This window comes from Schistocerca gregaria, chromosome 5 (genome assembly GCF_023897955.1).
Source record: "Schistocerca gregaria isolate iqSchGreg1 chromosome 5, iqSchGreg1.2, whole genome shotgun sequence".
Classification (NCBI taxonomy): domain Eukaryota; kingdom Metazoa; phylum Arthropoda; class Insecta; order Orthoptera; family Acrididae; genus Schistocerca; species Schistocerca gregaria.
Window position 1 is genome coordinate 138,547,205 of NC_064924.1, and position 26,905 is coordinate 138,574,109.

The following is a 26,905-nucleotide window of genomic DNA, read 5'->3' on the forward strand; positions in this document are numbered from 1 at the left end:
TCTTCAACAGTGGGAAACAAGAAGGTGCTTAAAACACCAATGTAGGCCTGTGATGTCATAGTGCCACGCAAAACAACAATGGGTGCAAGCCACATCCATGAAAAACACGACCACACCATAACACCACTGTCTCCGAATTTTACTATTGGCACAACACACGATGCCAGATTATGTTCACTGGGCATTCCCCATACCCATACCCTGCCATCGCACCGCCAAATTGTGTACCGTGATTCGTCACTCCACAACTTTTTTCCACTGTTCAATCGCCCAATGTTGACGCTCCTTACACAAAACGAGGCGTCATTTGGCATTTACCGGTTTGATGTGTGGCTTATGAGCAGCCGTCGACCATGAAATCCAAGTTTTCTCACGTCGCGCCTAACTGTCATAGTACTTGAAGTGGATCCTGATGCAGTTTGGAATTCCTGTGTGATGGTTTGGTTAGATGTCTGCTTCTTACACATTACGACCCTCTTCAACTGTCGGCAGTCTCTGTCAGTCAACAGACGAAGTCGGCCTGTACGCTTTTGTGTTGTACGTGTCCCTTCACGTATCAACTTCACTATCACATCGGAAACAGTGGACCTAGGGATGTTTGGGTGTCACTTGTGTCATACATCTGTATGTGAGATTTACATACTCCTAATCACCTGACCACGTTCGAAGTCCATGAGTTCCACAGATCGCCCCATTCTGCTCTCTCACGATGTCTAACGACTTCTGAGGTCACTGATATACGTTATTCTTATTAGGTGTGCATTGTGCTCCCACTTATTGCAAGTTACTCCATGTTTTTGGGGGTGTCTGGATACTTTTGATCACATAGTGTAAGTCAGTGCTTAAATATACAGCTCTAAAACTGGCAGTATATTTACAATATGTAACCAACATATTTATAGGTGCGTTCGTCGAGATTCTTTCCGTCTATATTTCGGTATTTCGAGAGCCATTAAGGCCCGTCCACACGCAACGAGATCGTTGCGTGTGGACAGATGATTTGCACCAACCTGAGTTGTGTGCAAACCTCTCAAATCTGTGGGTTCAAACTAAACCACATCTGCGCAGACAAGTTGGAGCGTGTGGACAGGAGATCGCCGCAAATCTGGCGCGAAACAGCTGTTTGCTCAGTGTAGTGTTTGTATTTGTGCGCACAGGGCATTAAAATGGCTGATACTCGTCAGTGTTCTCGAGAGTTTTTCAGTGAATTCATTGAAATATATAGAAACCACGCATGTTTGTGGAAGATTAGAAGTAAAGAATATAGTGACCGAGACAAAAATGCTCTAACTGAAAAGTTTCGGTAAACAGTTCGCAACGATTTTTTTTTTCCAATTCGGTTTGCCGAGGCGTCAACTGCCCGCAAAGAGTTATCCAAAGTTCAGAAATCTAGAAGATCTGTTGTAGGAATATATCAAGTATTCCAGCCAACGTTATGGTATTTTGGTCTGCTTGGCGTTCTTAAGGTTCACCCTGCAAATCTCGCAGTAAATTTACGTGAGACCACTGCTTTCGCTTTAGCAGCCACTGTCTACACCATTTTGACCACTTACTCTGTTTCCTGCGGTTGGTCTGAATGTTTTTTGGAACACAAGTTGCGAACACAGACCACAACAGAACTTCTTCCATTTCTGTATTTCAAAATAACTGAATTAAATTTTTGGCGTTTACAGGCAGTGTAGTCGCTTGCCACTGATATTTCTTTTCTACACCGACAGATGGCGGGCGAGTAGTAGATTGGGGTTTGTGTTGTGTGAACATACCACACATTTGCAGCGATCTTTTGCATGTACAGACATCTGCGCAGACAGATTGTTGCGTGTGGACCGGACTTTACTGACATTTTGTAAGTATCGATATAGTGGATTGTCCATTGCCAGAGACCATTGCCCAATGGTCTTGTGTGCCACTCGTACCAGTGAACTGCTATGGAATAAGTTTCAAACAAGGGTTCGTCAATGTGTATTACAGAACGATCATTTTCAAGTGCGGTACATATTTATAGCAAGGAATATAAAATTAAATTAAGACAGTTTTAATACAATGCAATGACTAGAAGAAAAATGGCATTAACACATTTACTAAGCATTTGTGATCGTGTTTACTATTGCATAATGTATTTAAATATAAGCACAATTAATGTTATTAACAAATTAATCATCCGCTCACACAGAATACGCAACAGTTCGTCAGGCAATTACAGTGTCACAAGTTTGGGGCGTTGACGTAGCAGCAATATGATAAGGTCGCAATTGACACGAAGCATTCCAAATTGTGCCTACTGTCAACGATCAGTGCTAGTTTATGTTGGTTACCAATTAATAATAAGATTGGTGCACTTGCGGCCCTAATGTTGGTATTGACTCTTGAACAAAAATGTCTGACGACCACTAAGCGTGACGCTGCTGCGACCTCCAGATCATTTCAGTCACACATACTACCAGGCCAGTGTGTATTCATACATTCAAACGTTTGTTAACTGTCAAGAAATATCCGCAGCTCTCGTATCTGACAATGGTGAGTATTTAATAAGACAACACTAGGCGCCTGCTATGCATTACTGTTTTAATGCCTGTACAAAACTGCTTGTGGTACACTCATGCGCCTTCAGTAATTTCAGTGTTATGTAATAGTGGTATATGAAACAGTAAATTAAGACTCACTGCTGCTTGTGAACGTTGTGCAACTTATTAGAACTATTTTCTGTGTGTCTCAGGGTAACCACACGAGTGATCAGCGACTCCACACTTGGATTAAGGATGTGGAACATGTGAAAGACATGCTGCACACGAAATTAATTGGATGGGTACATGATGCGCAATCCGTCAGCAAACAGATAGCGCACTACAAGATAGAAGAGGACAACGACAGGCCTGGGTATCTTATATTAAGGTATAAACCAGGGTACACTCAAATCTTTGTCGAACTCACCATGATTTATTAGTGTTTATTTCACTTCTTCCATGGAAGTATTCATTACTGTTATAGGAACTACTTGGATCATTTAATTCAGGATGGAGTAAAGACCTAGGACTGACAGACAGCAGTGAAGGAGATGCTTATGAAACTAGTGATTTACAAAGTCTTTTGATTCCATATAGCCTTCAATTTTTTGGTTCGTATTTTGTCCTAAAGTGTGCCACATATTATGTAGCAAACGGGCGGAGAAAACCAACACAATGAATGGTGTTACTTCTTTGACTAGAGTAAGTACCGATGCTCATAGATACTTCTGAAGTTTTCATATTTTGTGGAAACAATGATGTGGGAAAACCAGTGGCACCTCGCACAAAAGCTGAGCATTTCCTCACCTTATGCCAGACAGAAAAAAGTCACCTGCAGGGGAAATTATGCTAATACCGCGTAGTAGCACTCCTAGTCCAGATACTTGCAACAGATCGGTGAGGAAAAGAGGTCACACATCATGCTGATCTCAATAGATGAAGAAAAAATCCAAGCAGCGATGAGGATTAAAGAAAAAATGGAAAGATGCCACCAGAAGGGAGCAAGAAGATATACATGATTCTTGTATTTTGTGCCGTGACTGGTGTGTTTAAATCGGTCCGTAGCACAGAGCGTAAATACTGGAAGTTGTGAGAAAGACGGAAACGGAATTGTCTCTTGAGTGGTAGACATATAGGGCCATGGATGGCAGTAATGAAGGAGATATATTGGCAGTGTGGAGGGTGACAAAATGGCTGCCATGTGGGAAAGGGTAAGCTCCCAGCAGACGTCTCATGTCTTGTGGTGGTGTTCTTGGATTATTTTAGATGGGTTATTATGGGGTAGCTATGGAAGTGGAAGATATGGATTAGGATGGACAATTAGACTGAGTCCTGATTACTTCCTAGGCATACCCTTCCCCAAAGTGACTCCTCTGCCAACCTCTTCAGATATAACTGCAGAACTCTTTGATCTGACTACAAGCAAAGTAGACTTGATCTTCTGAAATGAAAGTGATCAACTGACAACCACAGTTAAGTTCATCATGGGAACTGATGTGGATATACAGGTGTGAAGAGAGATTGGTCAGTGTGAGCAAGGAACTCACATTGTATAGGATGACTCGGAGAGGTACAGACAGTAGCACAGGTGACTGGTAGGGTGGTAAAATACGTGCTCAGGATAAAGTGTTAAAAACAGTCCCAGTTGACTGCAAATAATGTTCAATCATCCTGCTTAGGAAACCCCATTGCTACTCCATATTGCTTATTTGGAGGGGATTTTCAGTTCGCTACTCCACACCTGTCACAGGTACTATGAGTGGGTTACTGATTCGCTGCAGATTGTGGGCAAACATGAAGATAGGGTGATGGAATAAAAGCATGGACATTCTGGCAGGCAGTGGGCAAGAAGGTAAGAGTGACTGGAGAGGTAAATTGAAAATTGGAGGTGGGTAGTTTGGAAGACACAGGTGTACTCCACAAAGCAAGCAGCTACATGGGTAGCAGAGTGCTTGTGGAGTGCACATGAGGGTTTTAGGCTAGACAGTTGTTTGAGGTACTCTCATGTACACTCGCCAGTCAATAACCTTACAGGGAAATCAGACCGCATCCAGAGTAAAGACAGTTCGGCTGTAAAAATTTTATCAGTAAATTGTCAAAGTATTCATAACAAAGTTCCCAAATTTAGTGCCCTCCAGGAAAATTCTCAGCCTCAAATTATTCTTAGCACTGAGAGCTGGCTAAAACCCAAAGTAAAAAGCTGTGAGATATTTGAGTCTTGAAATGTTTATCAGAAAGACAGATTAGACGCCGTAGGAGGGGGAGTGTTCATTGCAGTTCTCTACTGAGATTGAAATTTGGTGTGATAGACCTGTTATGTGCATCCGGATAACTTCACTAAGTCAAACCTAGTAAATCAGATATAAATTTAGAAAGGGAAGCTAATCAAATTTTTACTGGCATTAATTAGTGGTTCATAGCCAATTCACTGTCATTACACAATTTAAACATAATTTAAAAGAATTTTTGCTGGCCAACTCCTCCTATTCCATCAATGAATTTCTCAACATGTGTAGTAGACCATTTTAATGAAAATTTATTATACTATAGTTTTTGACACTACTTGGTTGTAGCAGCCAAGTAACTAGGTACTGTGTGAGTGATGGATTTAGTGAAAGCAGATGTAAGTATTAAACCTGTAAATATTAGAAGTTTAATTTTAATTTATGTACATAATTTTACTCTTTATTGACTGAGGATCATTAAAATTAATGAAACTCAAGTTTTTCTAATTACATTTTTGTAATGTGTTTATCTGACATATTCCACACCCAGGAGGATCCTCTCTTTTGTGGGTCTGTGAAATGAATAATTAATCTAATTGTCGAATGTTTTTATTGACCACCCGACTGCGCTATTGTAGTTCTAGAGTCATTCCAAGGGAGTCCTTAGGCAGTTGCGCATAACTACCCAGATTATGCGATGCAATAGTTGGTGGTGGTTGTCTGTCTGTACCCCTGCAATGGATCTATACACGTCCCACGCTATACTCAGTAGGTTACAGTCTTGTGAAGTACTTTTGAACACGATTTCCGAAAACTGTCTTGAGCAGCTAAATAGGCAGCCAACACTCAATGGAAGTACCGTGGCCCTTGTAGCTACAAACAGGCGAGACCTTATTGATGGCATCAGTATAGAGACCGGGACTAGTAATTATGTAATCACCATAGGGACTAAGGTTACGAAAGTTAATAAATCAGTCAAGAAGGCTAGGAGAGTGTTTCCGCTAGAAGTAGCAGATAAGCAGTTGTTAGCACATCACTTAGGCAATGAACTGCAATCACTTTGTTCCAGACTGATGGCCATAGATGAATTATGGGCAATGTTGAAAGAAATTGTAAATTGTGCTCTGGACAAGTATGAGCCTAGTAAGTGGATTAAGGTGGGAAAAGACCCACTGTGGTTTAATTATGAAATTCGGAAAACTGTGATGAAGCAAAGGCTATTCCACACTTGGTTCAAAAGATGATGCGCAAATGGCGACAGCAAAGATTCGTTGATCTGTGAAAAGATCAATGCGCAAAGCATACAACAGCTACCACTGTCATACCTTGGCTAAAGATATGGCGGAGAACCCGAAAAAATTCTGATGCTATGTAAAACTGCTAAGTGGGTCTAAGGCTCCCATTCAGCCATTCGTTGACCAGTCTGGTTTGGTGGTAGAAAATAGCAAAAGGAATGCCAAAGTTTTAAATTCCACTTTGTTCACGCAGGAGAAACTAGCAATTTCTTAAACGTAGCGTTGTTTGACCATCGCACAGAGTCCCAATTGGATGACATAGTAATAAGCATCTCTGGCGTAGAGAAACCACTGAAAGAGTTGGAAACAAATAAGACGCCAGGTCCGGATGGAATCCCAACTCGGTTTTACAAAGAGTCCTCTACGTCGTTGGCCCCTTATTTGGTTTGTGTTTATCACGAATCTCTCGGCCACAACAAGGTGCCAAGCGATTGTAAAAAAAAAAATTGCAGGCGACTCCTATGTGTAAGAAGGGTAAAATAAAGGACCTGCAAAATTACAGACCAATATAGTTAACATACATTGCTGCAGAATTCTAGACCATATCCTGAGTTTGAATGTAATAAATTTTGTAGAGACTGAAAAGATCATGTCCACGAATCAGCATGGCTTTAGAAAGCATAACTTGTGCAAAATCAGTTGCTCTTTTCTCACATGACATACTGCGAACTATGGATGAAGGACAAAAGCATTTGACTCAGTACTCCACAGCAAACTTAATGAAGGTTTGTGCATATGGGATAGGCTCCCAGATATGTGACTGGCTTCTTAAGTACTAGAAGCCAGTATGTTATTTTTGATGACAAGTGTTCGTCAGAGAGAGGTAACATCAGGAATGCCCCAGGGATGTGTGATAGGACTGTTGCTATTTTCTATATACATAAATGATCTGGCAGACAGGGTGGGCAGCAATCTGCAGCTGTTCACTGATGATGCTGTGGTGTACAGAAAGGCGTCGAATATAAGTGACGTAGGCTGATACAAGATGACCTAGACAAAATTTCTAGTTGGTGTGATGAATGGCAGCTGGCTCTTAATCTAGAAAAATGTAAGTTAATTCAGATGAGCAGGAACAACAAATCTGTATTGTTCGGATACAGCATTAGCAGTGTCCTGCTTGACACAGTTATGTCGTTTAATCATCTGGGCGTAACATTGCGAATCAGTATCAAATGGAACAAGCCTGTGAGGATTGTGGTATGAAATACGAATGGCTGACTTCGGTGGCCTATTCAGAGAATTTTAGGAAAGTGTAGTTGATCTATAAAGGAAACCACATATAGGATGCTAGTGCAACCTATTCTTGAGTACTGCTTGAGTGTTTGGGACCCATACGAGGTAGTATTGAAAGAAGCAGTTCAGAGACTAGCTGCTAGATTCTTACTGGTAGGTTCGAGCAGCATGCAAATGTTATGGATATACTTTGGGAGTTCAAGTAGGAATCCCTGGAGGGAAGACGGCGTTCATTTCAAAGAATACTCTTGAGAAAATTTAGAGAACAGGCTTTTGAAGCTGGTTGCAGGTCGATCCTACTGGCGACTACATACATTTCGCATAGGGACCACCAAGATAAGATGCAGATAGTGAGGTAAAAATAACTGTCCATATGCCACCATATAAGCCCTAACTTCTTGTAAGTGAAACAGGAAAGGAAATGACTAGTTGTGGTACAGGGCACCCTCCACCATACACTGGATGGTGGCTTTGGAGTACGTTTGTAGATGTAGAAGACAATAGTTCTGAGGAATTATTGGTTTCATGTCCATGAATTTAGTGAAATGGTTTTTGGTTTGGTTTTATTTGGAATGGTGAGGATTTATCTGTTCTATTTCGTGTGCCTGGTCTTATATGCATGAGGTTTATTGGGTAGGCCCTAGATCGGTGTAGACAAGGCCATTAACAGGAGTTTATGACAATGGTGATGACGGTGCCAGGAGTTCCAGCCACATCCACCACCATTGTACTGACAGGTGGGCAGGCAATGGGGGCGGATCGTGGTTAGGGGCTGCTGATGGTGTTGGTGACAGTGTCAACATAGGTGTAGGTAGGGGTGATGGTTCTGGAGCATGTGACGGTAGCAGTGGTGAAGAAGCTTCATAATTACAGCCCTTTGTATGTGGTAAAACAATATAGAAGATGATGAAGGATGGGAGATTATCTGAGAAGGACCATTAGGAGAGTACAGGTGAATGAGCTGTGGCGTGGTGTAATATAGTGGGTCATATGAATAAAATGGAGAATATACTTTATACTCGAAACTTTGGTGCACATTTTCAGGTTCACATGAATAAAGTGAACTGCAGAATATACTTCACCAAACAAAGTTCTCAGTGTCGGTGAAAGGGTAGGGGGTGTTGCTCAAAACTTAGGACATTCTCCATTTTTTGGAGTGAGCTCTGTAGCACGCTTTCAGCTGAGTAATTTCTGTTGAGGTTAAGTTTTACTGTCTTATTGGTAGTAACAGGAGAATTCATGTTGCTTGGAAGGAAAAAAAAAGGCTGTATGAAAAGACTTAGTGACACAGTTGTTTGGGTTGGGTCTATATCTGACATTTTCAGATGTTCATCGCCACGTCTTCTCGCAGCACAAATCTTATTAATTTTTTGGATGTCTACTTATTGCGAACATAACAAAATATAAATGGTGTACTACAAATCTAGCAATTCTTTTCTCATAACGAACTGCACGGGTGACCACTTACTTACCCACTTGACAGTGACTTTGTCAAGAGTTTTCTGACAGAGATAATTTTGGATAGAGTTCTGGTTTGAAGTAGATAAAAAGTCATGTAATGTTAAGATTTCATTCGCATAATGTGTTCATCTAACTTCAGTAAAAAAAAAGAGTTTCCCACATGTTGAAATTTCAGTGACATTTGCAAGAACATTCATTTTCATGAACAGTCCATAAACCTTTTAATAATTTGTTGCTCCATGTAAATGTAAAATTGAAACATAGTGCAACTCTTCCAGAACACACTTGTGCCAGTTTCATATTTGTACACCGAGTAGCTTCCCTATTTGAGGGAGTTGAATGAAATTTAATATTATGGCGTGCTATCTGTGCTGGACACGGCAGACAACACACACTTAGAACCTTCTCAATAAGGAGGGGAGGTAGTGAGAGGCAACTCTGTCAGAGAATATGCTTTGACTTTTTTATTCATTCGAGCTTTCTCAGAGAATGTTCTTATGACGAAATGTGTGACTTTGTATTGTCGGGTCGATGTTTGTACAAAGACCAAGGATGCATGTGGGGGCCCACAGCTCCAATGGCAGTAGTAGAGCTTTGATATTATCTTTCTGTTTCAGTCAGTGCATCATTTCATGTGTCTTCTATAGCTTACATATCAATAGGTAAACTCTAAATTCCACGAGTCCACTTAATTGTTCGAGTTGCATGCTATCTTTAGTAATGGCTCCAGCACTACAAGCTAAAACCGTGGATCGCACATTGTCAGTTTGTGTACAAAGGTTGTTCCCAGGGGTCAATTGTCTTCCATGACAGTAGACTGCCATGCATTTATATAGTGTCTGGACACTCAAATTCCTTGTGGCAAGTATTTATTGCATCTTTTGTTGATTTGCCACTCTTATGCGTCAATGCACATGCTACCAAATTGAATATAGAAGTCAATATTGTATCATTACTGATGTGTAGTACATCCAAAAGTTTTGAGGCTTTTCTTTATTTCTTGCTTTAGTGACTATTTTATGTTCACCTGCTTCTTGCACTAAAACTCGTTGTTTGGTTGTGTTACGAAATGAACCTGTTCATTTACGTTAAAAGTATCTCTTTCCCGAAATTCGTCACCAAACAAATCTTCATATAATGATTATTCAGACTGTTGTTAGTATACAGCTACTTCCTCCACCTGTGGTATTTAGGTAATGAATTTCATCAAGGCACAGATTCTGAGCCGAACCTTCTTAGTGGAGCAGGTATGGTACTGTACATCCAAGCACAACAGCCTGCTGGGATACATTGCATGGAAATGATTTGTGAGTCTTAGAACTATGACATCACCTGTCTTGAGAAGAATTCCTTTCCAATGAAAACTGGGACCCAGAAATCAAACGGAATTCGTTATAACACAGCTTCATCCTTTAACTGACAATTTTTCTCTGAAGTAACAATGATTACCGAGGACTAAGCTGCAAGGAGTACAGGTTGTTCTGCGTTGTATGTGGCAGTATGTAAACTTTCCAGCATTGATAGGGCTGTAGGGAAGCCAGTCATAGATTAATTATGAAAAAAGATGTCTCACTGCTACTGAATGCTCTTCATTTTAATATACCATGGTCGATTTTGGGGTTTCCATTCCAATCATAATACGTACCTGATACACGCATCGAATCAACAAACAGAACGCTGATCGTACGACAATTGTTGGCTGTAAGTTGTGGTCCAATGAAACTTGCACTTTCAAAGGAGACACACACACACCAGTCACTCACAAAGCGAGACCCCAGCAAATGGTTCAAAACCAGTTAAACATTTGTGTGCAACAGTGGTGCACTATTTTGTGATGTCTTATGTCAATAGCATGTACTGCTGCACATCAAGCTGCAAATACCAGTGTGAAGCACTGGAATACGCACTTCCGGATCCAAGCAGAAAAATTATGAAAATACAACAACTGATAAGGTTTTAAATGAGTGAAACGAAACACTTATTGTAAAATAAACACACACTTTAGTAGATGCAAAGGTTGATTTAAAATACTTCAAGTCTTCATAGCATGGTGTCTTCAACTGCTGGATTGGCTGCAAGGAATAGGATAAATAGAGCTGTTTGATGACAACATGATGAAGGCTATTGACAGAATTCTGCTTTCAGTTGACCTACCAGTCTCGATATGCAGAATTATTGGCATTGTCACATCAGTTAGTTCTAATCTGCCAGAGTGTTTCGTATTTGAGTTGTGTGCCGGATGAGAACTCGATCCCGACATTTCAAACGAGTGCACTGTCCATTACAGAGTGAAAATTCATTCAGGAATCAATTCTCTAGGCCACTGGTCACTGCTGAATCCTTTCTTCCAGAAGTGCTAGTCCCGCCAGGTATGCATGAGTAATTCATCTTGTGACTTCCAGCCCTCACAGAAGCAGTGTAGGAAGTAAAGCTGTCAGGGCAAGTCTTTATTCATGCCTCTCTAGCTCCATGTGATTTTTTTTTCAAGGACATCATATTCCCCATTGACTGTAGAAATTATTTGTATTACAATTGTAGTTTAAGCATTTGGGCCACTTTCAGTCAAGTGACACTGTAGATTTTACTTCAGCTCATGTCTGATTTCAATGTACTATGATGTGTGTACACGTCATCATCTAAAAAAATTACCATTTTCACAGTAGAAAAATAGTTACTTCAAACAAATGTGAAGCTTTGTGCATCATGAAATGATCCTTTCAAAAAATTCTACATGACTGAACACCAACCACGAGAAGCTAATCAATATGTATTGTATTTCAGTTATTAATTTTATTATGTAAGACACTTAAGTCTGGACAACTTACCTTCATCCATAAGGATATGAATGAATTGTTCAAATTTGTTAAACTAATATCAGTTGTTCACTGTCTTGCAATGTGAAATTCTTATTTAAAAACAAGGTGTATTCTGTAGCAAGCAATCCAGTCCTGCTGTTTAATGTGTCTAATTTACATCTAAAATCAGTTCAAATGATAGCAGCCCAGAATATGGTTAACGTTCTGCAAGTAACAGTTATAATCAGCATCTCACTCAAATACTCTGAAGGTGATGATACTCTGAAGGTCACTGTTTGTACCTGAAATCTTGATGTGCAAGAATACTAAAAAACTATTGATATTGCGATTATTTACTTTATTCCTACACTCCCTCTGAAGAATGCAAAGGTCCCAGGTTTGAGTCCCTGTCTGGCAGACAGTTCTAATCTGCTAGGAAGTTTCTAATACACTGCCGAGTGGAAACTATTCTGTATACTTTGTATAGTGAATGCAAGGATGCATAGTTGGTTTTTAACTTTTAACCTCACAGCTTGTGTGTTGCAGGCGGCCGCTGTTGAATGATGGCCTACTGCTGTACCAGCTGTGGTTCCTTTCCTTTTGTGATGACTTAAGTGTGCTATGTGAGAAGCGGCAGCCAGAGGCATCACAAATGTTCGGTCTCGCCGACGCGCTGTACACCTTCTATCATAGCAGCTGGTATAGTAAAGCATCGGAGTTCAATCAACGCTACGGATATTATAATACTGGGGGTAAGTTTAATAATGAGACTCGTCGACTTTATGGTTGCACTGACGACTGTTCATGAAGTTGAAATATCTTTCTGGATATCCATGTTACGTGGCTATCACACAAGATAATCGTTAGTGTTCTTTCTGATGTCAGTTTTTCAATTAGTTGGTAACTCTCCATATGAATCTATTACAAGATAATTACTTCATTTCGATGTATTAGTGACTCCTTCGTTAAAAGGGAGTAAAAAAGACTACATATACAAAATTTTGGAGTGTTTAGAGAAGATAAAAAGGAACACACTTTGAGTCAACAAATGTCACAGGTGCACCCTATAACATTTCAGCTCCTCAACACCGAATTAAAACGTTCCACTTCAATTTATTTGCATTTATAGCGATCCCAGCTTCCTCAACCAAATTAAAACGTTGCATTAGGAGGTGTCTGCTTCATGCAAAAGGTCTTGAGTTCATATTGACAACAACAAGTAATTCTTCATTACAGACGTTTATTTACAAACGGAACTGACAGACTTCACAGACTCAACAACTGACTCTCAGAGCTAACCACACTGCATATCCGAACTGGCAACTGACAACTCCTAGGTGTATTAATATCTTTCCAAACAATGAGAGTCTTTGACAATGTTTTGTTTACAATACGATAGCAATTCATGACTTAAAACTAAATTAGACATTACAGAGTTTTAGTACAGATTAAAGTAAGTAAAAGGATCAGTACACATAAATTCTTACAAGCATAATTTCCAAATAGATTTTATAACATTTTTCTACCAGCTTCTGGATAACCTTCACCAGATTTGTACCGATGTTTCCAGAAATATCTTGACATTTGATTCTGGATATTTCTTGAGTGATTTAGAACAACTATTTATATGTAAAATGATTTAAATCGTGTTTCAAAACGTAAATAAATCTTTTTGGCAATATTTCTTGATACAAATAGTCTTTCGAAATTAGGTTATGAAACAGTTTTCACAAGTTTTCGTATTTTTGCGATCATAATATAGAATTTCTCCATAGAAAGTTCCAGAAGTGTGCATTAAACGTTCATTTACAGACTTTATCTTTAGCTGGTGAGTTTTTAAAAGTATCTTGCCCATATTATACGAAATAATTTAGCTCAAAACTGATAATTTATACAATTAATCAGAGCTACAGCAAACAGTGAGTCTTTCTTTTACAAAATGAAATATAATTACAAAATTGAATGAAAATAGGTTACTAACACTAATATATATTTACTTTAATTCTATTTTTGTTCTTTCTGTGCAAAATGTCCTAATATTGACACAGTACAATATTTAAACATCACCAAAGTTTCCCTTTACATTTTGCATATCTGTATCGACATGCCCTAAAAGTCTACAGTATCGAATACTTCAATATGTCCCAATATGTCCTGTAATGTTACACAACCCCCCCATCAGCACTTCCACGTGAAACACGGAAGGGTTGATGTCCTTACATTACAAAACAGAAAAGTTTTACACATATCTTTGGTGTCTTCTTTCTTGAAGGTCGGTGATCTTCTTCCTTAAAGGTCGGTATACCTCAATGCCACACACTGTATTTCAGTCTCATCTTCACAGTCCATATGGTTTCCATATACACTGCAGGCTATCACAGGCTGCAATAGCACAGTCCACTATGAATATACAGCATACAGTGGTCAAACCCAGTTAAACATTAGAGAATTCAAATTTCTGTGTCCTTAAAAACCGGTCCACCGACTATTAAATGCTTTTGCTAAAGTCTAATTACTCAAGAAAATTTACTCTAAATAATTTCTTAAAGCTAAGAGAGGATAGACTGACAGATGGAGAAAATTGATTATACAGGATCACAGAATAAGTGTAAGATGCAATGCCAGAATACGAAAATGAAATATGACAATTGCATAGCTAGGGGACCTAGTGCTCGCCAAACACTTAGCACACAAAGAATGTATGCTCCCCTGTGGAATCAGATAAATACAACATAACAAAGTATACAAAAATATCCTGGTAAGATTACATATAAAAGTCTATAAACATCTATTATCTAAAATACTTTTTTTACATTTTTTTATACAATTTCAGTTCGGTCACGTTTCGTAGGCCAAACAGTCTGCCAGAATTTGGGTAGACTAGATGGTAAGCATTCGGATGAGGATTGTCCTGAATCTTGAAAGGTCCAATGTATATCTCAAAAAACTTTTTTAATTCACCACTGATGGCTTTAGACTTCTCTCAATGATGCCCCACTCTTCCATCTTTTGAAGTTCCATTTCTACATCTTTTCTCTTTGCAATGGGTACACTATAAGGTTTTATAAAGAATGGCTCATGTGGTTTTAATCTGAGTTTACACTGATAATTCTTTACTCTGCCAGGTCTATCATCAAAAACATCACAGTAATTCCACAATAATCTTTCTAACTCTACCTTCTGTTCTTGGTTCAAATTATCTGATTCCCGTAATTTTTCTTGAACTATATCCCCATATTCCCCATCATCATAATCCTCAGTAATTTCCTCTACACAATAACCACTGTCTTTAGAAAATGTAACGTTCCTAATTTCAATTCCCTTATCAGCACAGTTTTGAACAGACATGTCAGTACTGGAACATACTCTCGTCTTAGGATCAATAAAGGTAAACAAACTCTTTTCCCAATCAAATGCTGCATTAGCTTTTAATATCCAGTCCATACCCAACAGTACATTCTCATTTAGGTCACTTATTACAAGACATCCTTGAGTAAACTGTACATCATTTATACTGAAGGACAACAACACCTGTCTATTAACAATTTTGCTCAGTTTGCCGGTAATGCCTCTAATTTTTATTCCAACAACTGGTAATTCAACAAAGTCAGGATCATGCTTAATTATATCTCTTAATTTGCTTGAAATGGCACTAATTGGACTCCCTGTGTCAATCAAACAATACCCTTCCCAACCTGCAGCTTTAATTTTTATGTATGGACTACCAATAGTGGTGTTTTCCCTTTCTTCCTGTTCTTCATACAAAAGATCTTCTGCTATCTCATCATACCTCTGTTCCATATTTAGGTTTTCTTTATTAGGCAATACTTTCTTCAAACTTCTAGGTCTACTGGAATTTACTGGAATGTCTGGATTACTATTTACCTCACACACATCCTGACTAGTACCCCGTTTGATGATTTCATTAGGCTTAAAAGCAGAAACTGGTTCACAAATTTCCCTTAATTTGATCTTAACATCATTGTCATCACTGTAATCTTTAAATTTGTCCCAAACACACTTCAAAAAATCTCAGATGCATCAGCACAATCAACCCCCCTGTCTCCTGATGTATTACTAAGCTGAACTGGCACAATCTGATTCTCATGTGGAATGTAGTTAGAGTTCCTGGCACAACTATTCTCAACACTATTGCTTATAACATCCTCCTTAACTTCAACATAAACTATTCCATCCAATTCACCATCAAAATCTTCTAGTACATAATCACCATTAGCCTTAACATCAACATTGTCATCATCATTGCCTGAGCTTACACTACAAACACTACTAGTATCACCAACATTACTCACAACACCATCTTCACCAACCACATCCACATGAATATCAGACTTTCCAGAAACTTCAGTACGAACATCATTATGATAACTTACATCTAAAACATCACCACACAAGTTTGTACAATCCAAAATTATCAAAGTTATCCTTACCTTTCATTTCAGCATTCGGTGCTTCTTCTTGATTATATAAATTTGCAATTATATCATCTTCTAAGCCTGCTTCATCAAAGGTAGCCTGGTTCCTATTACAGTTGTTTCTAGTATTTTCTCTGATGACATTCCAAAATTTCCTGTCAAATTTAATTTTTTCATTACCTCCATCTACAGATCAATCATAAGCATACTGTCTATACTGGTTAGGTCTCTGATTATAGTGCTGTCTGTTCCGGGTGAAATTAGCCTGATTTTGAAAATTCCTTGCCCCAAACTGACAGACTCCCAGTGGAGCATTTAGTCGTTTAAAGGCCTATGTCTGTCGTTTCCCTGCCTCGGGTTACCTTCTCTCATGTCATTACCCCAGGACCTGTTTCGATTTTCCCATTCTCTGTTTGGATTAAAGTGCTGATAATTCCTACCAAAATTTCTTCTGTCATTGCTATTATAATTATCCCTGTTGTTGTTAAAGTTTCTTCATTCACTATTATTGTTATTATTTCCACGGTTCGGTTCCCACCCTCTGTGTGATGAACCTACAAAGTCGTTAAATCTGTTGTTTTGTTCAAAGGCTCTATCAAGTTTGTCCACATATTTCAAGAATTGTTCTATGGACTCATCTGGACCATATACTAAACCCCATTGTACTCTTTTCGGAAGTCTCCGTTTTAATGCATCAATTTGAGTTAGCTCATCAAATGGCTTATCCAGATGCACTAATTTTTGCAACTGTTTCTCACAATAGGCTTTCATTGACCCATCAGATTCTCTGTTTTCTAACCAAATTTTGGTCTGAAACTGAGCAAGCTCAAATCAAAAGTGAATTCTTGGATGGTCCTAGTTACATTTTTCGAAATCTTCAAAGGACATTTCCGTAGAACAATTCTGATTGGCCCACGAAAGCGCCTCACCATCAAGTAATTTCTTTACAAATTTTATCTTAACACTATCTGTCATTATGGACGTGAACTGCTCCTTGCAGAGTTGCATGAAGTCTTTTGGGTGTATCTTCTTGTCACCGGGATAAGTTTTAATGGGAAAATTTCCCCATACCCCATTACAACTATTACTAAGTGCATGGGAAGTGCATCTCTTGTTATTTAATTATGAAGGTGGTAGTAAAAAATGAGAAACCCAGTGTTTGCTTAGCATCAACTTCATCATACAGCCACGAAATTGCGCTTCAAGAAATAACAAACAGCAAACTATGCTCATGCAGAAAGAAAGTCGTTAAAGGTATTATGTGCTTTAAGTGTAAAATTGTTTATCATTATAACTGTGCAAAGGTGGACTCAAAACAAGAGATATGGAAATGTGATAATTGCGTAAAAGTGGGCACTATAGACAGCAAGGAAGAAATAATTTCCGTGTTGTTAGAAGAACTGCAAAGACTGAAAGCTGAAAATGTCACATTGTCTGCCAGAAGTCAACAGAACAAAAGTGAATCCCAAGACGAGAGCACAAATTGTCACCAGCCCAAGAAGATACCAAAACATCTCGTTTCTCAGCAGTTATATCATCTGAATACAAGCAACCGTTTTAGTGCCTTAAGTGATAAAATTGATGAAACAGAGAAATCTACTCAGGTGGTAGGACGAGACAATGTTCCTAAAAATTCGACAAAAAGACCAATTGAGAGTCAGCCAACGAATAAGATTTTATTACTATCGGACAGTCATGGGCGAAACTGTGCATCATTGCTAAATGAATTTTTGAAACCCAAGTACTACACATCATCTGTTGTTAAACCAAATGCATGCCTCAGTGGTGTAGTTGAAGGGGCATCAGATCTTACTAGTGATTTCAATTTGGACGATGCAGTTATTATCCTTGCAGGAATAAATGACATTCGTAAGAAAAACAACTTTATTCCAGACTTAGAAAAGTTGATTGCAGTACTTGATCATACAAAGCTATTGTTATGTACCGTTCCCTACTGTTATGACAAGCCAGAAGTCAACGAAACAGTGTACAGATTTAATGAATATATAATGAATTTGTCATCTAATTTTGTTAATGTGAAAGTAATTGATGTCAATTTATTCTTGCAAAGGCCTGATTACACTAATCATGGACTACACCTGAACAAAACATGAAGCAATGTTCCTGCACAGTCTGAGCTTTCCTCAGTATCAAACCCATGGAAACAGTGTGATGTAGTAAAAACACTTACAACCAGCTCTGCAAGAAAGGTCAGATTTTGTACCGGTACTGTAGAAACCAATTCATGCCAAGATAGACAGGGAACCAATGTGAATACAAGAAACAGATGTATAGCTGTGTCTCACCCTGTCACTGCCAATGACATATTAATACCATATGATGAAGTTCCACCCAAAGAACCTCAAGGACTGGAAAATAATTCCGATGCAGTATCTCCAAGGATAAAAGGTAATCCCCGATTTTCTACGAGAGAAAGAAGAATTCCAAAAAGAAACAGTGATTTTTTATGGCCAGCACCCACCCGACCTCGCCAACGACATCTAGTGAACAAATCTCCAGCTGCGACATAGGTCTTAATGTATCCAACACAGTTTTGAGTGCAACGGGGACAAACGGTGTCAATGGACAAGCAGACCAGCAGAAGGACAGTAGAGGTAGCTATAAGAATCTTATTATTCTTCATCAAAATATCAGAAGTCTCAAAAGTAAATTAGAGTTTTTATCTGTAAATTTAGGGGACATGGACACTGTTGACCGTCCTCATGTTTTATGCCTTACTGAGCATCATGTAACAGTTGGAATTGATGGGCTGCAGCTTGATGGGTATGATCTAGCTACTCATTACTGCAGAACAAGTAAGGAGAAAGGTGGTGCTGTAATTTATATAGACAGTAAAATCATTTATAAATCTTTAGATCTAAGTAAGTATTGTGTAGATCAACATTTTGAAGTTTGCGGGACTGAAATTTCTGCAAAGGACATGTTACTTACTGTGCTTGCAATTTACAGAGCTCCAGCAGGGAAGTTTTGCATCTTTATGAATAAGTTAGAATCTCTTTTGACCAAATTGTTCTCTAAAACTAGAAATTTAATAATTGTAGGTGACTTTAATGTCAACTTCTTAACTGATAACAACCTCAAAACTGACCTGGACCACTTAATGAATTCTTACAACTTGGCTGCGATGGTTACCTGGCCCACTAGAGTTACAGAAAATTGCAAGAGCCTTCTAGATAATATTTTCATTGACAAGAATAGAGTCAACAGTGCTAGTGTGAGCAAAGTAATTTATGGCCTGTCTGACCATGATGGACAACTTCTGAAAGTAAATAACATCAGTTTGTGCAATAAAATCTCCCACACCTATAGGTCCTATAGATGTATAAACACTGAAACTGTGTCTGCCTTTGGCTCCCAATCTATCTGTGACAAATAGTCGTTAGTGTACAGCACATCAGATGTTAATGATAAATTTAACCTTTTTTTAAATGAATTTATATCTGTATTTGAAATGGCTTTCCCAAAAAAAAAACTGTCAGAAAGAACAATGAGGTTTCTTCCAGTAAACCATGGATTACTGGAGGTATAAAAATTTCTTGCAGGACTAAGAGGGAGTTACATGCCTCACTAAGAGTATCAAATGATCCCCTTGAAAGGTCTCATTATAAGTTATATTGTAAAACTTTAAAAAGGGTGATAAACAAATCCAAGAGCCTGTATATTAAGTCTGAAATTGATAAATCTGAGAACAAAATAAAAGCAGTTTGGAATGTTATAAAGAGAGAGTGTGGCAAGAGTAACAAGAATGTTAATACCACAGAGATAAGCTATAAGGATGAGGTTATTCATAATCCTGTAACAGTTTCCAACATATTCAACAATCACTTCATAACTGCAGCAGAACAAGTAGGTTGTAACGGTTCCTTAAATGCTGCTACGCATTTATTACACAGAGCTAACCCTAACACGTATGACCCAATTTGTATTGCCCCAGTTACTATTACTGAAGTTAAAAATACCATCAAGGCCTTAAAAAATAAAAATTCCACTGGTATTGACAACATTTCACCAAAAATACTGAAGCATTGTAGTGACCACATATGTCAAGTCCTGTGTCACATTTTTAATGAGTCTCTCCAGCAAGGTGTTGTCCCAGAGAGAGTAAAGCTTGCCGTTGTGAAACCACTTTTCAAGAAGGGTGACAAAACTAATTTTTCTAACTACCGTCCAATATCACTACTAAGTAGTTTCTCAAAAGTATTAGAGAAACTAATGTATACAAGAATTGTAGAACATCTTAACAGCCACAACATACTCAACAGCCACAACATACTCAACAGAAACCAGTTTGGTTTCCAAAAAGGTAGATCAACTGAGCAGGCTATTTTTTCTCTCACAAATGAAATTTTAGAGTCAATAAATAATAAAATGTCACCTATTGGAATTTTTGTGACTTGTCTAAGGCCTTTGACTGTGTGGACCACAACATTCTCTTACATAAGGCTAATTTTTATGGCTTGCGAGGTAGCATTGGTAGATGGATAGAATCATATCTGCAAAACAGAAAACAGAAGGTGATAATTAATGGTGCCAATGATAGTCCCATTTCTTCTGATTGGGGCACATTAAAGTGTGGTGTGCCTCAGGGGTCCATCCTAGGACCTTTGCTTTTCCTTATCTTCATCAATGATCTCCCACTTTGCACAGACACCGAGTGTAAATTTACTCTTTTTGCCGATGACACCACTATTCTGCTTGAAAGTCGAACTAACAGTGACCTAGAAAATAAATGTAATGCTGTACTCGTTGACATCCTACACTGGTTTAAGTGCAACGGACTAACTCTAAACATTCAGAAAACTCAGTATATGCAATTTCACACATCTCAACAAGAAAATGAAGTATGCCACTTAAACTGTGGTAACCAAAATATACTACACTGTGAATCATCTAAGTTCTTGGGCATTCTAATTGATGGCAAGCTGAACTGGTCTGAGCATATCTTAGACCTACATAGAAGGCTCAGTGTGGCAACTTATGCTCTGCGTGTAATCACCCCCATTGGTGATGAGGACGCTACTAAAGCTGCCTACTTTGGTTATTTTCATTCTATCATGTCGTATGGCATAATATTTTGGGGCAACAAGCCTTTAGCCAAAAAAATATTTACTGCACAGAAGAGAGCTGTTAGAATCATGAGTGGTGTTCATCCAAGATATTCTTGCAGAAGTCTGTTTCATAAGTTACAAATATTAACACTTACCTCTCAATTCATATTTTCTTTGATGATTTTTGTTTCTAACAACCTATCTCTTTTTAAAACTAATAGTGAATGTCATGATCATAATACTAGGTCTAAAAATGATCTACACAGGGATCTGAAACATTTAAGTCTTGTTCAGAAAGGTGTTCATTATTCAGCCACAAAAATTTTCAACTCCCTTCCATCAGGTATTAAAGATCACATTAATGTCTTACCTACTTTTAAATGTAAATTGAGAGAATACCTAATGGTAAATTCCTTCTATTCTCTTGATGAGTATCTACAGATAAAGCAATGATTTTTTATATTGATAAAAATTTGTTTGCTATAGATCACATTAACTGTTTAATTTGGAAAATGTACTATATTTCCTTTTTAGGTATTGTTTTATATTACTTGAGCTATACCTTTGATTTGATTTTAACCTACAAACTTATTCATAATCTTATGGTACATTTTTGTCATTTTATATATGTGTATTATATCTGTTGTATGTAATCATGACTCATTCCACATCCTTGTGATTTATCACAATACGGATTAATGGAATACGAAATAAATAAAATAAATAAATAAAAACTAAAACCTTTTTGCAACATAGAAAATTTGTAGAAATACAAGAAACTGTCTACAGTTTTTTCGACATTACACACTCTACTACAAATTTCTGTGACCTTTTTGTCAGAATCAGATTTGAAAGATTCAATTTCGCTTTCAAAAAATCGTTTTGTCTGGTCAAATTAATTTCTCAATTGAGAATTTTCCTCATTTACAAAATCAACAACTTTTTTTAAGTTTTGACTGGTTATTTGAAATTTCGTTACTTAAATCAGTTTCAAGGACAGAAATGTTGCTCTCAACCGTGTCCACACGACAACTAAGTTCTTTTTGGTTTGACTCAAAAGTAATTCGCCATACTTCGAAAACCTGATTAGTGTGAGCAATCTGTTTTGTATTTGAATTTATTTCTGATTTTAAATCACACACAGCCTTCGAAATCGACCTGTCCATCTGTTGTTGTGTCTGTTCCATTTGTTGACGTAATTCGGCACGAGAATCGTCCATCTTCGAGTTTAACTCTGAAAACATTTGTTTTAACATTTCCAACATTCCTACACTGTCAGAAGCACTTTCCCTAATAGGTGTACTCGCTACACCGCTGTCAATACTGAAATCTGCGTCTTTTTCCATTATTTTAGGAAGCAGGTACTTATCTTAGTGTCCGTCGGCGGTCGTTGGTGTCCGTGTTTTGCGAAATTTCTTCAATTCCAGGATGGTTTCGCTCGGTTGATTCACTCCTCTTCTTGTGACCCCAGAATCGATGTATTTATTTCTGAAGAATGACTGGTCTGTCGTATATCCTCTTCTTGTGATCCCAGAAGAGACGTATTTTATTTTGAAGAATCACTGGGTGGTCGTCATATCCTCTGCTTCCTCCACCAAATTATAATATCCCAGCTCCTCCACCAAATTATAACATCCCAGCTCCTCCACCAAATTAAAACGTTGCATTAGGAGGTTTCTGCTTCGTGCCAAAGGTCTTGAGTTCATATTGACGACAAGTAATTCTTCATTACAGACGTTTATTTACAAACAGAACTGACAGACTTCACAGACTCAACAACTGACTCTCAGAGCTAACCGCACTGCATATCCGAACTGGCAACTGACAACTCCTAGGTGTATTAATATCTTTCCAAACAATGAGAGTCTTTGACAATGTTTTGTTTACAATACGATAGCAATTCACGACTTAAAACTAAATTAGACATTACAGAGTTTTAGTACAGATTAAAGTAAGTAAAAGGATCAGTACACATAAATTCTTACAAGCATAATTTCCAAATAGATTTTATAACATTTTTCTACCAGCTTCTGGATAACCTTCACCAGATTTGTACCGATGTTTCCAGAAATATCTTGACATTTGATTCTGGATATTTCTTGAGTGATTTAGAACAACTATTTATATGTAAAATGATTTAAATCGTGTTTCAAAACGTAAATAAATCTTTTTGGCAATATTTCTTGATACAAATAGTCTTTCGAAATTAGGTTATGAAACAGTTTTCACAAGTTTTCGTATTTTTGCGATCATAATATAGAATTTCTCCATAGAAAGTTCCAGAAGTGTGCATTAAACGTTCATTTACAGACTTTATCTTTAGCTGGTGAGTTTTTAAAAGTGTTGTTGTTGTCTTCAGTCCTGAGACTGGTTTGATGCAGCTCTCCATGCTACTCTATCCTGTGCAAGCTGCTTCATCCCCCAGTACCTACTACAACCTACATCCTTCTGAATCTGCTTAGTGTACTCATCTCTTGGTCTCCCTCTACGATTTTTACCCTCCACGCTGCCCTCCAATGCTAAATTTGTGATCCCTTGATGCCTCAAAACATGTCCTACCAACCGATCCCTTCTTCTAGTCAAGCTGTGCCACAAACTTCTCTTCTCCCCAATCCTATTCAATACCTCCTCATTAGTTACGTGATCTATCCACCTTATCTTCAGTATTCTTCTGTAGCACCACATTTCGAAAGCTTCTATTCTCTTCTTGTCCAAACTAGTTATCGTCCATGTTTCACTTCCATACATGGCTACACTCCAAACAAATACTTTCAGAAACGACTTCCTGATACATAAATCTATATTCGATGTTAACAAATTTCTCTTCTTCAGAAACGCTTTCCTTGCCATTGCCAGTCTACATTTTATATCCTCTCTACTTCGACCATCATCAGTTATTTTACTTCCTAAATAGCAAAACTCCTTTACTACTTTAAGTGTCTCATTTCCTAATCTAATTCCCTCAGCATCACCCGATTTAATTTGACTACATTCCATTATCCGCGTTTTGCTTTTGTTAATGTTCATCTTATATCCTCCTTTCAAGACAATGTCCATTCCGTTCAACTGCTCTTCCAAGTCCTTTGCCGTCTCTGACAGAATTACAATGTCATCGGCGAACCTCAAGGTTTTTACTTCGTCTCCATGAATTTTAATACCTACTCCAAATTTTTCTTTTGTTTCCTTTACTGCTTGCTCAATATACAGATTGAATAACATCGGGGAGAGGCTACAACCCTGTCTCACTCCTTTCCCAACCACTGCTTCCCTTTCATGCCCCTCGACTCTTATTACTGCCATCTGGTTTCTGTACAAATTATAAATAGCCTTTCGCTCCCTGTATTTTACCCCTGCCACCTTTAAAATTTGAAAAAGAGTACTCCAGTCAACATTGTCAAAAGCTTTCTCTAAGTCTACAAATGCTAGAAACGTAGGTTTGCCTTTTCTTAATCTTTCTTCTAAGATAAGTCGTAAGGTCAGTATTGCCTCACGTGTTCCAACATTTCGACGGAATCCAAACTGATCCTCCCCGAGGTCTGCATCTACCAGTTTTTCCATTCGTCTGTAAAGAATTCGCGTTAGTATTTTGCAGCCGTGGCTTATTAAACTGATAGTTCGGTAATTTTCACATCTGTCAGCACCTGCTTTCTTTGGGATTGGAATTATTATATTCTTCTTGAAGTCTGAGGGTATTTCGCCTGTCTCATACATCTTGCTCACCAGCTGGTAGAGTTTTGTCATGACTGGCTCTCCCAAGGCCGTCAGTAGTTCTAATGGAATGTTGTCTACTCCGGGGGCCTTGTTTCGACTCAGGTCTTTCAGTGCTCTGTCAAACTCTTCACGCAGTATCGTATCTCCCATTTCGTCTTCATCTACATCCTCTTCTATTTCCATAATATTGTCCTCAAGTACATCGCCCTTGTATAAACCTTCTATATACTCCTTCCACCTTTCTGCCTTCCCTTCTTTGCTTAGAACTGGGCTGCCATCTGAGCTCTTGATATTCATACACGTGGTTCTCTTCTCTCCAAAGGTCTCTTTAATTTTCCTGTAGGCAGTATCTATCTTACCCCTAGTGAGATAAGCTTCTACATCCTTACATTTGTCCTCTAGCCATCCCTGTTTAGCCATTTTGCACTTCCTGTCGATCTCATTTTTGAGACGTTTGTATTCCTTTTTGCCTGCTTCATTTACTGCATTTTTATATTTTCTCCTTTCATCAATTAAATTCAATATTTCTTCTGTTACCCAAGGATTTCTAGCAGCCCTCGTCTTTGTACCTACTTTATCCTCTGCTGCCTTCACTACTACATCCCTCAGAGCTACCCATTCTTCTTCTACTGTATTTCTTTCCCCTATTCCTGTCAATTGTTCCCTTATGCTCTCCCTGAAACTCTGTACAACCTCTGGTTCTTTCAGTTTATCCAGGTCCCATCTCCTTAATTTCCCACATTTTTTTAAAAAGTATCTTGCCCATATTATACGAAATAATTTAGCTCAAAACTGATAATTTATACAATTAATCAGAGCTACAGCAAACAGTGAGTCTTTCTTTTACAAAATGAAATATATATTAGTGTTAGTAACCTATTTTCATTCAATTTTGTAATTATATTTACTTTAATTCTATTTTTGTTCTTTCTGTGCAAAATGTCCTAATATTGACACAGTACAATATTTAAACATCACCAAAGTTTCCCTTTACATTTTGCATATCTGTATCGATATCCCCTAAAAGTCTACAGTATTGAATACTTCAATATGTCCCAATATGTCCTGTAATGTTATAACCCTCTACATGCTAGAGGTCCATGAAAGTTTCGATGCTAGAGATCAGAGACTGTGTTCAAACTGTTTTGAGAGTGTTATGCCCTGATTAGCACCTAGTTGCCAGTTGAGTACCATTTCCAAAACTTCATTCATCTCACTTCAATGATGTTTCATAAATAATGGCTGCAACCTCAGCCCAATGGGCAACTAGTTCACCCGGAGTACCTGCCAGTATCTCATGCACCGAACACCTCAGTTCCCTTCCATGGGAAGTCAGCAGCATCCCTAAAATGATATTGAGCACATGGCAATTTGAATATCACTTCTGAATATCAGTAGTGGTATGATATTTACCTTCTCTAAACACTTAAATTCTGTACATGTGGTATTTTTACACTCAGTATAATGCTTGGTTTAAAAATGATTGTCTGTAGCTGTTACGTTACAGAATCCAAATTAATCTTTTGTCAGTACTGTAACTGGTGTAGTGTTCTAAATTTCTCTTACATGATCCTCTTATGATATTATTCGTCAAAGAAATACAAATCAGGCACAAATCAAAATATTTTTCGTAAGAATAATTCTAGCAGTTTATCTTGTGCAATTAACTAATGTTAATACTAAGAACCATAATAACACTGATAAAGTTCAGTATGAATGTAATCATGGTGAAGAATCATTTTGAACAAAGTCTCTGTTAACATGCTGGAAGCAAGTGAGATAGCCAGGCGCTGAGACATGGTGGCACACGCAGCGGCAACTGCACATTGCACGTGGCCAATTGACTGCTTGTCAGTCTGGGGAGGGGAAGGCAGGTGTGTAAATGGGCAGAGGTTCACACATACTCACACAGATGCGTAGACTTCATCAGTGCGACATACGTTGACGTACAGTCTCCCAATTGGTTCCGTTACAATGATCAAATCCGATCGTAAACTTGGTCACCCATTTTCTATACTAAGACATTATATATAGAAACTTCCACATGGGAAAAATATATTAAAAACAAAGATTCCAAGACTTACCAAGCGGGAAAGTGCCGGCAGACAGGCTCAATGAACAAGACACACACACAGAATTACTAGCTTTCGCAACCGATGGTTGCTTCTTCAGGAAA

The 26,905-nt window shown here is 38.2% G+C and overlaps 1 protein-coding gene and 1 long non-coding RNA gene across 2 annotated transcripts in view; both read left to right on the forward strand.

Annotated features, from left to right (window-relative positions):
* LOC126272526 (uncharacterized) overlaps positions 1-26,905 on the forward strand; it is a 104,356-nt gene that overhangs the window by 41,673 nt on the left and 35,778 nt on the right. The window contains exons 3-4 of the mRNA XM_049975442.1: positions 2,717-2,892; positions 12,060-12,265. Coding sequence (XP_049831399.1) covers positions 2,717-2,892; positions 12,060-12,265 — 382 coding nt within the window. The remainder of the gene's footprint in view (positions 1-2,716; positions 2,893-12,059; positions 12,266-26,905) is intronic.
* LOC126272528 (uncharacterized) lies at positions 12,601-22,907 on the forward strand. Its single transcript, XR_007549236.1, has 2 exons — positions 12,601-12,705; positions 22,712-22,907. It is a non-coding gene; the product is annotated as an uncharacterized LOC126272528 (long non-coding RNA).